Below are 15,583 nucleotides of genomic sequence, written 5' to 3'. Positions count from 1 at the left end.
GGAGCTGCATGTGTGGGACGTGCGCACGTAGCGGAGCTGCGTGTGTCTGGGACGTGCGCACGTAGCGGAGCTGCGTGTGTCTGGGACGTGCGCACGTAGCGGAGCTGCGTGTGTCTGGGACGTGCGCACGTAGCGGAGCTGCGTGTGTCTGGGACGTGCGCACGTAGCGGAGCTGCGTGTGTCTGGGACGTGCGCACGTAGCGGAGCTGCGTGTGTCTGGGACGTGCGCACGTAGCGGAGCTGCGTGTGTCTGGGACGTGCGCACGTAGCGGAGCTGGGCGTGTCTGGGACGTGCGCACGTAGCGGAGCTGGGCGTGTCTGGGACGTGCGCACGTAGCGGAGCTGGGCGTGTCTGGGACGTGCGCACGTAGCGGAGCTGGGCGTGTCTGGGACGTGCGCACGTAGCGGAGCTGGGCGTGTCTGGGACGTGCGCACGTAGCGGAGCTGGGCGTGTCTGGGACGTGCGCACGTAGCGGAGCTGGGCGTGTCTGGGACGTGCGCACGTAGCGGAGCTGGGCGTGTCTGGGACGTGCGCACGTAGCGGAGCTGGGCGTGTCTGGGACGTGCGCACGTAGCGGAGCTGGACGTGTCTGGGACGTGCGCACGTAGCGGAGCTGGGCGTGTCTGGGACGTGCGCACGTAGCGGAGCTGGGCGTGTCTGGGACGTGCGCACGTAGCGGAGCTGGGCGTGTCTGGGACGTGCGCACGTAGCGGAGCTGTGTGTGTGCTGTTTTTCACCAATCATTGTCAACCATATCCTCAAGGGACTACTTCCTTTCATTGGGTCATTCCTTACACTCTTTGCAAGTATGATCTTAAGTCGCTGGGGTTTGGTAGAGGTCTAACACCCAAGTACACACAGCGGCTGACTTACGTAAACCCGCATTCTATACACCTGTAGAAGTAAGGTTTGGGCTGCTGTACAGTACATGAAATGTATTAAGAGTTTCACACTACTTTATACATTTGGCTCATCTTCAAACCACCTGTGTGCTCTAGATTTCAGCTAGAAATGCTGGTTCTAGTAAAAATTATAGTAAATCTGGTGGGCAGGGTGCAGGCATACCCCTTAACTCCAAGCTCTGCCCACTTTTTAAAAAGTTATCAGGGGTGGAGTAAAATCTCAACAAGTCGCACTTTTTCTGGCTTAAACACACAAATCTTCCCCACGGTTCGCATCCGAGCATCTCAGTCCTTCCCATTTGTCCTGCAGCGCGGAGAAGTGCTGAGTGAACCGGCCATCCAAGTGAGGAGAAAAGGGAAAGGAAAACAGATCTGGTCCTTGGAGAAGCTGGAGAACCGTCTGGTGGATATCCGAGACCTCTACCAAGAGTGGAGAGCATGTGAGGAGGACAGTCCTGTAAGTACCAGGGGAACACTTTAACTAGGTTAATACGTTGCATTTCACTACGTTCTTTCCAACAGAAATGTTATAACTACTAAGTCTGAATAAGGTGGAGGGACACGGTCATAGGAAGTGGGCAGTAGGTACCTATATTCTGGACACTATCATGGGGAGTGGGCTGCAGGTACCTACATCCTGGACACGATCATGGGGAGTGAACAAGTAGGTACCTATGTCCTGGACACATTCATGGAAAGTCGGCTGCAGGTACCTACATCCTGGACACGGTCATGGGAAGTGGGCAGTAGGTACCTACATTCTGGACATGGTAATGGGGAGTGGGCTGCAGTTACCTGCATCCTAGACACGGTCATGGGAAGTGGGCAGTAGGTACCTACATCCTGGACATGGTCATGGAAAGTCGCCTGCAGGTACCTACATCCTGGACACGGTCATAGGAAGTGGGCAGTAGGTACCTACATTCTGGACACGGTCATGGGGAGTGGGCTGCAGGTACGTACATTCTGGATACGGTCATGGGGAGTGGGCTGCAGGTACCTACATTCTGGACACGGTCATGGGGAGTGGGCTGCAGGTACCTACATTCTGGACACGGTTATGGGGAGTGGGCTGCAGGTACCTACATTCTGGACACGGTCATGGGGAGTGGGCTGCAGGTACCTACATTCTGGACACGGTTATGGGGAGTGGGCTGCAGGTACCTACATTCTGGACACGGTCATGGGGAGTGGGCTGCAGGTACCTACATTCTGGACACGGTTATTGGGAGTGGGCTGCAGGTACCTACATTCTGGACACAGTCATGGGGAGTGGGCTGCAGGTACCTACATCCTGGACACGATCATAGGAAGTGGGCAGTAGGTACCTACATTCTGGACACGGTCATGGGGAGTGGGCTGCAGGTACCTACATTCTGGACACGGTCATGGGGAGTGGGCTGCAGGTACCTACATTCTGGACACGGTTATGGGGAGTCGGCTGCAGGTACCTACATTCTGGACACGGTTATGGGGAGTGGGCTGCAGGTACCTACATTCTGGACACGGTTATGGGGAGTGGGCTGCAGGTACCTACATTCTGGACACGGTCATGGGGAGTGGGCTGCAGGTACCTACATTCTGGACACGGTCATGGGGAGTGGGCTGCAGGTACCTACATCCTGGACACGGTCATGGGGAGTGGGCTGCAGGTACCTACGTTCTGGACACGGTCATGGGGAGTGGGCTGCAGGTACCTACGTTCTGGACACGGTCGGGGGAAGTGAACAAGTAGGTACCTACATCCTAGACTCAGTCGGGGGAAGTGGACAAGTAGGTACCTACATCCTGATTATCAGAGGGATTAACCCATGTGTGTGGCGTTTTCTAACCACCATTTTACGTATGTAGAAATTTTCTAAAGACAAAAAATTGAGCGCGGCCCGTATTTCACACACATTTTCCCCCTCTGCAGGGTCTATCTTTACAGGAAGTCTATTAGACTCAACAAAAAGACACACACAAGCGACACAAGCGATTAAAACCGACACAAGCGATTAAACCTGCAGCATTATCTCTGTGTGCTGTAGTCCCATCTCTAGATAACGCATATTGATTGGCCTCAGACCTTCCAGTGGGCGGTTCACATTTGCCAGCGTTCCAGGCTCTCTGCCTCCCTCCCACCTAAAAATGCCCCCTGCTATGTTGCTAGATGGCTCCGGCTGCTGGAGACATCATGCCTTCCACATAGGGCGCGCCTGCACTGCGCAGACAATGGCGCATGCGTGTGGCGGTATTCCTGCCGCGTTAGCATCGCAGCACGTGCGCCTGAAGCATCAGTGCAGCAGAGGCGCGCCGTACGTGGAACGCATGATGTCTCCAGCATCCGGAGCTGAAGGCATCCAGGACAGAAGAGGGAGGGTGAGAGCGCGGACTGCTACAGATGGGAACCGCCAATTGGACGGTCTGAGGCTGATTAACATACGGCGTGGGAAGCCTTTCTAGAAATGGGAGCATTGCGCACAGAGCGAATGCTGCGGTTTTATTACCAGTCACTCCCTCGTGCGTCACGATATTGAGGTAATTAGACAAACATTAGCTGCCAGACTTGATCGGTTAGTCCCCCAACATGAAGCCCCCAGGACTCACAGATTGTGGACAGTTACAGGTATTGGGGCAATAGGCATCTGATAAATGGAGGAAGAGGCATCCAACAAGGTGCGTTTGTTTTGTAGTATTGAATTATGAAAAAACGTAAACCGTAGGTATGCTTTAACAGCGATAGCATGTCACATGACTACTCTGGCCAATCAGATGTGCAGCAACACCTGAAAAACATCGCACATCAGCAAAACAAGAAGTACGAACTTGGCTTTTGGATACTTTCACTTGTACCATGACTCCTCCTCTGCTCTTCTCTGCAGGTCATCCGGGCGTACTTCCGCCGCGCCGACCCTTTCTATGATGAGCAGGAAAATCACAGTCTCATTGGGGTCGCCAATGTATTTTTGGAGTCCCTCTTCCATGATGTGAAGCTGCAGTATGCGGTACCAATCATCAACCAAAAAGGCGAGGTGAGGACGCCGCTCTCTGGTGCTCGCACACTTTGTGTGTGTGTAGCTGTACATTGCAGCTCTATGCAAAAGTTATAGAAAAAATGTTTACCTTATATAGACCGTATCTATAATGCCCCTTCCCTCCATCATAGTATTTCCATGAGCTGACCTTGCACTTACCTCCCTGTACAGATCTCAGGGCGTTTGCATGTTGAGGTGGTCCGTGTCAGCGGAGATATCGATGAGCGGATAGCCGGAGGTGAGGATGGAGATGCGTCCAGCAACGGCAAAACTCAGGAGCACAAACTGGTCTGTATGGTACGTACACACACGTTGTCATACTGCTGCACTCCTCGCCTGACATCCTCTGTGCTGCTGGGGCTCTAGCACCTGCCAGTATGCATGTCCTAGAGGATGTTCACAGAGGATTTGGCGTGTCTGAAAAATACTTTGTTTTTAGGCACGTTTTTTGCATATTGTGACTGGGATTTTGGAGTGGAGTACGCTGTGACCAGATCCTCATTTTCGGGTATGTTCACACGGGGAAATTTGCTGTAGAATTTCCGAATTTCATCTGAAAACCGCTTCAAAACTCGTGGCTTTCTGGCGCTGTTTGCTGAGCAAAAACGCTTACAGAATTCCACGAATTTCCACAAAAGTCCCTTCTTGACGCAGAGGAGCTCCCTTCCGCATTGGGATTCTGCCCCTGGGTTTTCCCTATTGACGGGAGAATCCACATGCAGGTCCGCGCCAAAAGCTGCCAGTGAGCTGCGGATTCTGATGCTGTTTCTAGAGACAGTCGCCACGGAAAATTCCACAGTGATTCCGCCATGTGAACATGCCCGTGGTCCCAGAGCTCAAGCGCTCAGTTGTCTCTGGCGGTCCATGGAGCGGCATGTGCAAGCATCGGTGCCTTCATTGGACGCGCTGAACCGCAGTTCTTGGAGGTCTGAGTGGTCAAACCCCACTGATCAGCAAGTCGGCCCTTAGATAGAGGGATAAGTTACTTTGGTGGGACAACCCCTTTCTAACTCTCCATGTATAAGACATTGAGGGCAGCGATCACTTTTTGCTGATGCTGCGAATATTTTCTCTGTTCCCGTAAGGAGGTCGGGGGAGGACCGGAGCGAGACCTGCGGACCGGCATTTGTCTTACATCCTGCATCTTATTGACCCCTGGTGGCTGAATATCATTACTGTTTATGTCAGGGGTCACTACTAATGATCTGTGACCCGGGTTAAGTAATTAGAGGCATTACCGGTACTTTATATGCACACACATATAAATCGCCCTGCGAGCTGAAGAAACGATAGAAGCTTCCAGAGCAGCAAATTCCGTAACAGACCCCCCCCCCCCCACCGCCACCGTGCGCCATTTATATTACTAGTGTCCTTGTATGTGACAGAGGCGCAGCAGAGCCGGGTATGACTGCCACCTCTGAACCCGTTAGAGCTGTGTCCCAGAAGACCGACAATTGACAACGTAGCTGCCATGTTTAACCCCTTAATGATGCAGACCTTTTTTTTTCTTTTTTCCTTTCATTTTCAAGTTTTTCTCGCCACTTAAAAAAAATGATAACTCTTATTTGGCCATCATCGTAGCTTTTTGAGGGTTTGTTTTATGTGGGCCAGGTTTTTCAGTGTTACTATGTAATGCATTGAAAAACGTAAAAAAAAGTGGACTGACATGGAAAGAAAATTAAACTTTGCCAACTTGGGGCGGGGGGGGGGGGGGGGGTTATTACTACGATGTACTCACTGCAGCAAAAGATATGACCCCTTTATTCCATGGGTCAGTACGATTGCAATAATACTAGATTTAAAGTTTTGGGGTGTTTTTTTTTTATTTTTGCAGTACTGCTTTTTAAAAAATAAAACCTCTTTGGGATAAAATAAAATTTTCTGCCGCCATCTTCTGACCACAACAACATTATTTTTCCATTGACCTAGTTTTGTGGGAGCTCATTTTTTTGTATACATTGACTCCAGCAGCAGAATAGCGAGTGCAGCTCTGGGGTAGACTCCACCAGCAGAATAGTGAGTGCAGCTCTGCAGTATAATACAGGATGTAACTCAGGATCAGTACAGGATAAGTAATGTATGTATACAGTGACTCCACCAGCAGAATAGTGAGTGCAGCTCTGGAGTATAATACAGGATGTAACTCAGGATCAGTACAGGATAAGTAACGTATGTACACAGTGACTCCACCAGCAGAATAGGGAGTGCAGCTCTGGAGTATAAAACAGGATGTAACTCAGGATCAGTACAGGATAAGTAATGTATGTACACAGTGACTCCACCAGTAGAATAGTGAGTGCAGCTCTGCAGTATAATACAGGATGTAACTCAGGATCAGTACAGGATAAGTAATGTATGTACACAGTGACTCCACCAGCAGAATAGTGAGTGCAGCTCTGGAGTATAATACAGGATGTAACTCAGGATCAGTACAGGATAAGAAATGTATGTACACAGTGACTCCACCAGCAGAATAGTGAGTGCAGCTCTGGAGTATAATACAGGATGTAACTCAGGATCAGTACAGGATAAGTAATGTATGTACACAGTGACTCCACCAGCAGAATAGTGAGTGCAGCTCTGGAGTATAATACAGGATGTAACTCAGGATCAGTACAGAATAAGTAATGTATGTACACAGTGACTCCACCAGCAGAATAGTGAGTGCAGCTCTGCAGTATAATACAGGATATAACTCAGGATCAGTACAGGATGAGTAATGTATGTACACAGTGACTCCACCAGCAGAATAGTGAGTGCAGCTCTGCAGTATAATACAGGATGTAACTCAGGATCAGTACAGGATAAGTAATGTATGTACACAGTGACTCCACCAGCAGAATAGTGAGTGCAGCTCTGGAGTATAATACAGGATGTAACTCAGGGTCAGTACAGGATAAGTAATGTATGTACACAGTGACTCCACCAGCAGAATAGTGAGTGCAGCTCTGGAGTATAATACAGGATTTAACTCAGGATCCGTACTGGATAAGTAATATATGTATACAGTGACTCCACCAGCAGAATAGTGAGTGCAGCTCTGCAGTATAATACAGGATGTAACTCAGAGTCAGTACAGGATAAGTAATATATGTATACAGTGACTCCACGAGCAGAATAGTGAGTGCAGCTCTGCAGTATAATACAGGATGTAACTCAGGGTCAGTACAGGATAAGTAATATATGTATACAGTGATTCCACCAGCAGAATAGTGAGTGCAGCTCTGCAGTATAATACAGGATGTAACTCAGGGTCAGTACAGTATAAGTAATGTATGTACACAGTGACCCCACCAGCAGGACATTGAGTGCAGCTCTGGAGTATAATACAGGCTGTAACTGAGGATCAGTACAGGATAAGAAATGTATGTACACAGTGACTCCACCAGCAGAATAGTGAGTGCAGCTCTGGATACAGGATAAGTAATATATGTACACAGTGACTCCACCAGCAGAATAGTGAGTGCAGCTCTGGGATATAATAAAGGATATAACTCAGGATCAGTACAGGATAAGAAATGTATGTACACAGTGACCCCACCAACAGAATAGTGAGTGCAGCTCTGGATGCAGGATAAGTAATGTATGTACACAGTGACTCCACCAGCAGAACAGTGAGTGCAGCTCTGGCGTATAATACAGGATGTAACTCAGGATCGGTACAGGATAAGTAATGTATGTACACAGTGACTCCACTAGCAGAATAGTGAGTGCAGCTCTGGAGTATAATACGGGATGTAACTCAGGAGCAGTACAGGATAAGTAATGTATGTACACAGTTACTCCACCAGCAGAATAGTGAGTGCAGCTCTGGGGTATAATACAGGATGTAACTCAGGAGCAGTACAGGATAAGTAATGTATGTACACAGTGACTCCACCAGCAGAATAGTGAGTGCAGCTCTGGAGTATAATACAGGATGGAACACAGGATCAGTACAGGATAAGTAATGTATGTACACAGTTACTCCACCAGCAGAATAGTGAGTACAGCTCTGGCGTATAATACAGGATGTAACTCAGGATCAGTACAGGATAAGTAATGTATGTACACAGTGACTCCACCAGCAGAATAGTGAGTGCAGCTCTGGAGTATAACACGATGTAACTCAGGAGCAGTACAGGATAAGTAATGTATGTACACAGTGACTCCATCAGCAGAATAGTGAGTGCAGCTCTGGGGTATAATACTGGATGTAACTCAGGATCAGTACAGGATAAGTAATGTATGTACACAGTGACTCCACCAGCAGAATAGTGAGTACAGCTCTGGAGTATAATACAGGCTAAGTAATGTATGTACACAGTGACTCCACCAGCAGAATAGTGAGTGCAGCTCTGGAGTATAATACAGGATAAGTGATGCAGGTACACAGTGACTCTACCAGCAGAGTGTAATAGTTGTTATATAGTGATGTAACTTATGTCACCTCTTCCTCCCGCTACTTGTAAATGTGAAGACGACAAGGATACTGCTGATTAGCAGGAACAGCTTCCTCCTGGTCCTAAGGACAGGCCAAAGTTATGTCAACTTCTCTTCTCAGCCTAGTCACCCTGCGGACTGACCTTGACGGATCTCCGAACGAGCTCCCACCACAGCAGTTCTGCTTCCTAATTTTTTAGAGACTGCGTCATGATTGTTTAGTTGGCAGCGGGCCCAGATTTGATGGCCTACTTATTTTCCAGAGGTGACCTCATATTTAGAGCTAGCAAAGATTTAATCCTTCCTTTGGCATGTTCGCTCCCCTTCTGTTGTGAGGAGGTCACCCTTGAAGTTCTGTGTAGGCCTCTGTATAATATAGAAAGAAGCTCAGGTTTGATGTCTCCTTTATACATCGGCTGGATTTAGGAACCAAGATGAGAAGTTTATTCTCTGCTTTGGAGTAAACCTTTTTTCTGTGAGCCAGAACATAACACTAGGCTACATGTAGGAGGTGGACCTATCTCCAGAGCGTGCAGCCATAGGGCCTGGAGGTTACCTTAAAAGCCATGGTCTACTTAATCTTACGCCATGGTGTACGGAAAACCCAATACTCCAGTAAATACCGTAAGCCGGTTTCACAGTGAAAGATTTAAGAAAGTTCGTTATTTAGAATAAGTACAAAGTATCAAGTTCAGTTAGTATAGTCTGTGGTAGGAGGACTTCTGCTTATTCCCTTGGGCCAAGGCCGGTCAGCTCCATTAGTCTTCAGCATCAAGTCTCAGTGGTTCCCAGTGTATTAGTAATACATAGCGGAGACGCCTTGGTTGTGAGCATAGTAGTAGTACCGGTAGAATAACTTCCTCTTCTGTCCTTCCAGGTTAAAGTCATGCAGGCCACAGGTTTGCCTCAGCATCTTACCAACTTTGTGTTCTGCCATTACACCTTCTATGATCAGCCGGAGCCAATCATGGTGGCCCCTGAGGTGGACCCTACTACATCCTCTCCTGTCAGCAAGGAGCCCCAATGCATGGTCGTCTTCGATCACTGTAAAGTGAGTACACTAACTTCTCTTCTATTTGTTGTGGCACATACACAATACTGCTGCGCTCTAATTCTGCAGAGCAGTTCAGCAGAAGCTCTTCAAAGGCTAAAGGCCCGTTTACACGCAACAATTATTTGTTACATGTAAACGTGGGCATTGGGCACTTTTCGTTTGAACGATGATTTTTTTTTAAGGTCCGCTTCAAATCCATTGCTCAGACACCGGGAGATAAAGTGCCTCTCAACAGGCCTCAGGCTGTTATCTTCATGGTAGCCGGCAGATAAGATTTGCCAGCAACCTGGAGCAGAACAATGCAGCTGTGTACACAACTGGGCGTGTGATTAGTCACATGCTGAGCTCTGCAAACTGCTCCTAGAGGCCCTTTTACATGCAAATAAAGATGTCGTTTTTATCGGTGCCACTTTTGGGTACATAGACTATATCGCTTTTTTTTTTTTTTTTTTACCGCGTTAATCATGCAGCATACATGACACACTAAATTTTTTCTGCGGGTCGGTACAATTACAACGATACCAAAATTCTTATATTTTTTTTAGGTTTTTACACTTTCTTGCAATAAAAACCCTTTTTTTGGAAATCTTTTTTTTTTCTCTATAGCTGTATTCAAAGTCCTGTAACTTTTTTATTTTTCTATGTACGGAGCTCTATAGGGGCTTATTTTTTGCGAGACGAGCTGTAGTTTTTGTTGGTTCCATTTTGGGGAATGTACGGCTTTTTTGATCACTTTTATTGCATTTTTGGGGAGGCAAAATGCTAAAAATTAGCAATTTGCCTGTTTTTTAGCGTTTTTTGTTACGCTTTTTTACACAATTTGAGTCCCTCTGAGGGACTTACAACACTATACCTATGATCGCTGTCATAAGGCATGGCAGGGCTACTGCTCTGCCATGCCTTATCGCTTATACAGCGATCATAGGCATTGGCAATACAGGACGCCAGTGTCTGGCGTCCTGTTGCCATGGTGACAGGCCGGGCTCTCGCGATGACATCGCGAGAGCCGGCCGGAGACACAGAGGGAACGTGCTCCCTCTGTGAACTCTTTCCCTGCCGCGATCTACTTAGATCGCGTCAGGGAAGGGGTTAACAGCGGGGGGCGCATCTCCGATGTCCCCCCGCTGTTGCAGCGGGACGCCGGCTGTGACTGACAGCCGGCTCCCGCTTCGGGATAGCGCGGGATCATATGTGATCTCGCGCTATCCCCAGGACGTACCGGCACGTCCTGTTGCGGGAAGTACCAGGCTCCCAGGACGTACCGGTACATCCTGGAGCGGGAAGGGGTTAATAGTTTATGCAAAATGATCGCTGAAAGCTGTCACTCAAACTGTCGTTGGAGCGATCATCGGCCCATGTTAACCAGCCTTAAGCAATGACTGAGTTTACAAGGGCTACGAGGCTCCTGTAGATGTTATTACACCATGTAAGCTGTATACACAACCAGTCATATCTGCCGGCTCCTTTCTTGTTACATGCATGTTGTTTATTGAGAGATTCCTTCACACCATGGAAGCGTCCCCACCACCCCTAATCAATCCCACAGGGCTCCTCTACCCTGATTGGCCACTTTATTACAGCCCCCCCCATCTAGTAGCACGCTGGACCTCCTTTGGCGTTCAGAACTGCAATTTGTCATGGAGTAGATTCCACTAGGTGATGAAATATCCTGATGAAGGGGTCATCCATTCATGCTGCTTGCAACAGATTCTGATCTCCCATCGGCACGCTGCAACAGAGATCTACATCCATCTGGCCAGGAGATGGTTTTCTGCTGCTCAGGGATGTTTTTCTTCGCCAGTAATGGTGCTGGTTGTCTCCTTGTATATCCCATCCGTGCTAAGGAACGGCGAGTAGTGCTTTCAGACACATCGACATTGTATTCAGCTGCTCTTGATGGTGCAGCGCCCGTTGATCAGAATGATTCTTGACACCTTCCTCTGACCCCTTTCAGCAAGTTCCCATCCCCTTTAGCTGCATGTTTCACTCGATCACGCCAATTTCTGAATACTCTCCACACTGCTACACAAGAAAACCCCCCGCGGTTGGCAGTGACATCCCGGCCCCGGCTAGTCCAGCACCGATGACCCGGCCTCGTTGAAGTCGCTCCGATCGCTGGATTCTCCCATCTGATGTGGATTCACACTGAAACTGATCACAGAAAACTTGTCACGGGATTTCATTTTAAAAGTTTAAAGTCCCCTTTACAGTTTGAGATGCCCCTACTGTGCCCGTCCGTACGAGGAGCGCCGCCGACAGCTGCCGGGGAGCAGTATAAAATGAGTTTTGAACTGCGATTGACGTCATTTGCATAATTACATTAAATTGCGAAGTTTGCATGTAATGTGGGATGCTTTACGAAAGCTGAAGGTCAGAATATCAGAACATTGGTCAGGTATAGGAAAACCAACTATTGCGCGCCTCGGGGGCGGTCAGACATCATGGGTCTCTGGAAGGGTTTTGTTTTATAGCAATTGAAAGAGTTAATACCCCATCCAGGGGAGGAGACTGGAGAAACCGGGTTCTCAGTAGAGAGGCATATGGGATATTAACATTATCCACCAGATATCTAAAGGGTTAAATGATAAGTGATTTTGCTCTATATTTATTAGAGCTTGCCCTGTATGTTCTGTCTATGCTACTACAGGGTGCCGCCCTTATGTTATATTATGTTATAGTATGGGGATTGGTCCTTATGGCTTTGAATACAATCGGTTTTGCATTTTCCGTCTGCTGTGACTAAGTCCCCGCATGTAGCTTCCAAACGCATGAGCGTTGTATTGTGCTGCGGACCTACTCCATGATTTAAAGGGGTTGTCCCGCGAAAGCAAGTGGGGGTATACACTTCTGTATGGCCATATTAATGCACTTTGTAATGTACATCGTGCATTAATTATGAGCCATACAGAAGTTATTCACTTACCTGCTCCGTTGCTGGCGTCCTCGTCTCCATGGTGCCGTCTAATTTCAGCGTCTAATCGCCCGATGAGACGCGCTTGCGCAGTCCGGTCTTCTCCATGTTGAATGGGGCCGCTCGTGCCGGAGAGCTGGTCCTCGTAGCTCCGCCCCGTCACGTGTGCCGATTCCAGCCAATCAGGAGGCTGGAATCGGCAATGGACCGCACAGAGCCCACGGTGCACCATGGGAGAAGACCCGCAGTGCATCGTGGGTGAAGATCCCGGCGGCCATCTTAGTAAGGTAAGGAAGAAGTCGCCGCAGCGCGGGGATTCGGGTAAGTACTATCCGGTTTTGGTTTTTTTAACACATGCATTGGGTTTGTCTCGCGCCGAACGGGGGGCCTATTGAAAAAAAAAACCCCGTTTCGGCGTGGGACAACCCCTTTAATAATAAAGATTTTGTTCTTATGGAAGTAGCAGACTTTCCTCTTCCATGTAATAGATGCGCCACATCTGTCGTTACATAAGAGCAGCCGATGTACTGCACAGGAGAGGAGCCGGCCTGCGCCCGGAGCAGCAGCACGCAGCAGGTCACAGGCAGCCCGCTGCAGGGAGGGAGGGGCAGGCATGGCCGATGGCAGTAGCCTTCCATTATCTACAGCAGGGGTCCCCAACTCCAGGCCTCAGGGACCACCAACAGGTCATGTTTTCAGGATATCCTATAGTAAGAACACCTGTGGCAATGTCTGAGGACTGACAATAATTACATCATCTGTGCAACACTGAGGCAATCCTGAAAACATGACCTGTTGGGGGTCCCTGAGGACTGGAGTTGGGGAACACTGATCTACAGGACAGAGACGATTCAGTGACCGCAGGATGCACAGGGCTAGGCAGATGGGAGGGTGTGAGGACTGGGGTTTGGGAAACGGGTCTGCAGGAAGTTGATGAGATCCGTTCACCACCTGCCGCCATATTCACCTTGTATCCTTCCTGTTTTCTAGGAGTTTTCTATTAACATCACAGAAGATTTCTTGGATTATTTAACCGAGGGGGCTTTGGCCATTGAGGTTTACGGACATAAAGCGAGTGACCCTCGGAAGAATCCTGCCCTGTGGGATCTGGGAATAATCCAGGCGAAAACCCGCAGTTTACGGGACAGGTGAGCTGGGACGTTACCGCCTGCACCCTTTACCAAGTGTGGATGAGCGGATTATGTGCTGACCGTCGCTGACCTGTACATCTGGTCTCTTATACTTTAGCTTTCCTTACAGTTTCCCAAGGGCGGCCATATTGCAGGCACATACGTTCTTCTTATATAAACAGTGCAGTAGAAAGTGAAACCTTTAGGCCGCCTGCAGACGAGCGGGTCGGATCCGGCAGCGAGAATTCTCACCGCGGGACCCGACCCGAGAGCCTGCAGGGACGAGCGCGTACTCGCCCGCGCCTGGCGGCCCCGGCTCTTTCATGTGCCGGCTGCCGCGCAGACCGGAGCCGGCAGCCGGGTGAGTGCGTGCCCCGCACAAAAATAGGACATGCCGCGGTTTGTTTGCCGCGCGAGATTTCGCGCGGCCAAACCGCGGCCGTCTGCATAGGAGTGCGTATTGTAATGCACTCCTATGCAAACTTTCAGTGGCGGAAATCCCGCAGCGGGATTTCCGCCCGTGTGCAGGCGGCCTTATGGAGAGTTAAAGGGCTTGTCTGGAAGTTTTCAGGACTTTTGGTTCCATTCAGTGTCTCTGTTGCTGATTTTCACAACAATCCCAGACAAAGTAGATCAGCACGCTCTACTATTTTTTCCAGGAAAATGCTAGATGGCTGAACAGAAACCGATCGGACCCCATTATAGTCAGTAGAGTCCTTTCGATGCTGTTGTGCTCCATCATAAGACTCATCCATTCAGCCTGCGGATTCTGTTTTCCTTTTCCCATAATGGAACTGGAAATCCGAATCTGTAGTACAAGTGCAAATGAGCCCCAAGCGTCCAGCAGTATAACAGGGCTGTCATTAAATGCCCGTCCCTTTAGGGGATAATGAGAGAACCCTGCTTATTCTGTACCAGTCTATACAGCAAAGCTAACAGATGAGTCACAGGAAACACCAGTGTCAGCCTATTGTGAACGAGGCAGGAACCACCACAAATATCTTAGGGTTGTCATAACCAGGAGCTGTGACATGTTTACTTGTATTACACCGCCATTGTGGGCCTCATACTGGGCCTCATACTAGCTCTGACCTTAGTCCTGTCAGCACTGCATCTAGCTCCTGCTCAGTGTCTGTACTCAGACCAGCAACAGAGGAAGAAGTCTCCAAACTGCTCTTCTCTGCTCGCCCCACCACCTGCGCTAGCGACCCTCTCCCCTCACACCTCCTTCGTTTCTTCTCCCCAGTGATCATCTCGCATCTCACCACTATATTCAACCTCTCTCTGGCCTCTGGCATCTTTCCCTCTTCTTTCAAACATGCCATCATATCCCCATTGCTAAAGAAGCCGACTCTTGACGCAACTGACGTTGCCAATTACCGACCCATCTCAAACCTCCCCTTCATCTCCAAATTACTAGAACGGCTGGTTTACTCCCGCCTTGTAAGCTACCTATCAGAGAACTCTCTCCTCGACCCCCTACAGTCTGGCTTCCGACCCCAACACTCCACAGAAACTGCCCTTACAAGGGTATCAAACGACCTACTGTCAGCCAAATCGAGGGGTGACTACTCCCTACTGATCCTCCTCGATCTCTCTGCAGCATTTGACACAGTTGACCACAAACTCCTCCTCAGTATGCTTCGCTCCATCGGCCTAAAGGACACTGCTCTCTCCTGGTTCTCCTCCTACCTATCTGACCGCTTTTTCAGTGTCTCCTTTGCTGGCTCTACCTCTCCTTCTCTTCCCCTTGCTGTTGGTGTCCCCCAAGGCTCGGTCCTTGGCCCCCTCCTTTTCTCTATCTACACAGCCCCTGTTGGACAAACCATCAGGAGCTTTGGCCTCCATTACCACCTCTATGCTGATGACACCCAGTTATACACCTCTTCCCGTGACATCTCTGCACCTTTCCTCCAAAACATCACCAACTGTCTGTCTGCTGTCTCTAACACGATGTCCTCTCTCTACCTAAAACTAAACCTCTCTAAAACTGACTTACTGGTGTTTCCTCCTTCCACCAACCGACCTCCTCCTGACATCTCCATCTCAGTGTGTGGCGCCACCATAACTCCTAGACAACATGCCCGCTGCCTTGGGGTCATATTCGACGCAGATCTCTCATTTACTCCCTACATCCAGTCAGTGG

At 49.1% G+C, this 15,583-nt stretch overlaps 1 protein-coding gene across 3 annotated transcripts in view; it reads left to right on the top strand.

Moving 5' to 3' along the window:
• The window catches only part of KIF13B (kinesin family member 13B), a 206,348-nt gene that overhangs the window by 111,208 nt on the left and 79,557 nt on the right, over window positions 1-15,583 (top strand). For all 3 annotated transcript variants that reach the window (XM_066594892.1, XM_066594888.1, XM_066594894.1), the window contains exons 19-23: window positions 1,214-1,360; window positions 3,768-3,917; window positions 4,092-4,217; window positions 9,220-9,393; window positions 13,298-13,455. In XM_066594892.1, the coding sequence (XP_066450989.1) occupies window positions 1,214-1,360; window positions 3,768-3,917; window positions 4,092-4,217; window positions 9,220-9,393; window positions 13,298-13,455 (755 nt within the window). The remainder of the gene's footprint in view (window positions 1-1,213; window positions 1,361-3,767; window positions 3,918-4,091; window positions 4,218-9,219; window positions 9,394-13,297; window positions 13,456-15,583) is intronic.

The sequence above is a fragment of the Eleutherodactylus coqui genome, chromosome 1 (genome assembly GCF_035609145.1).
Source record: "Eleutherodactylus coqui strain aEleCoq1 chromosome 1, aEleCoq1.hap1, whole genome shotgun sequence".
In the NCBI taxonomy this organism is placed as follows: Eukaryota; Metazoa; Chordata; class Amphibia; order Anura; family Eleutherodactylidae; genus Eleutherodactylus; species Eleutherodactylus coqui.
Note: the sequence above shows the minus strand (reverse complement) of the source record. Positions and strands in the feature narration are given on the sequence as shown.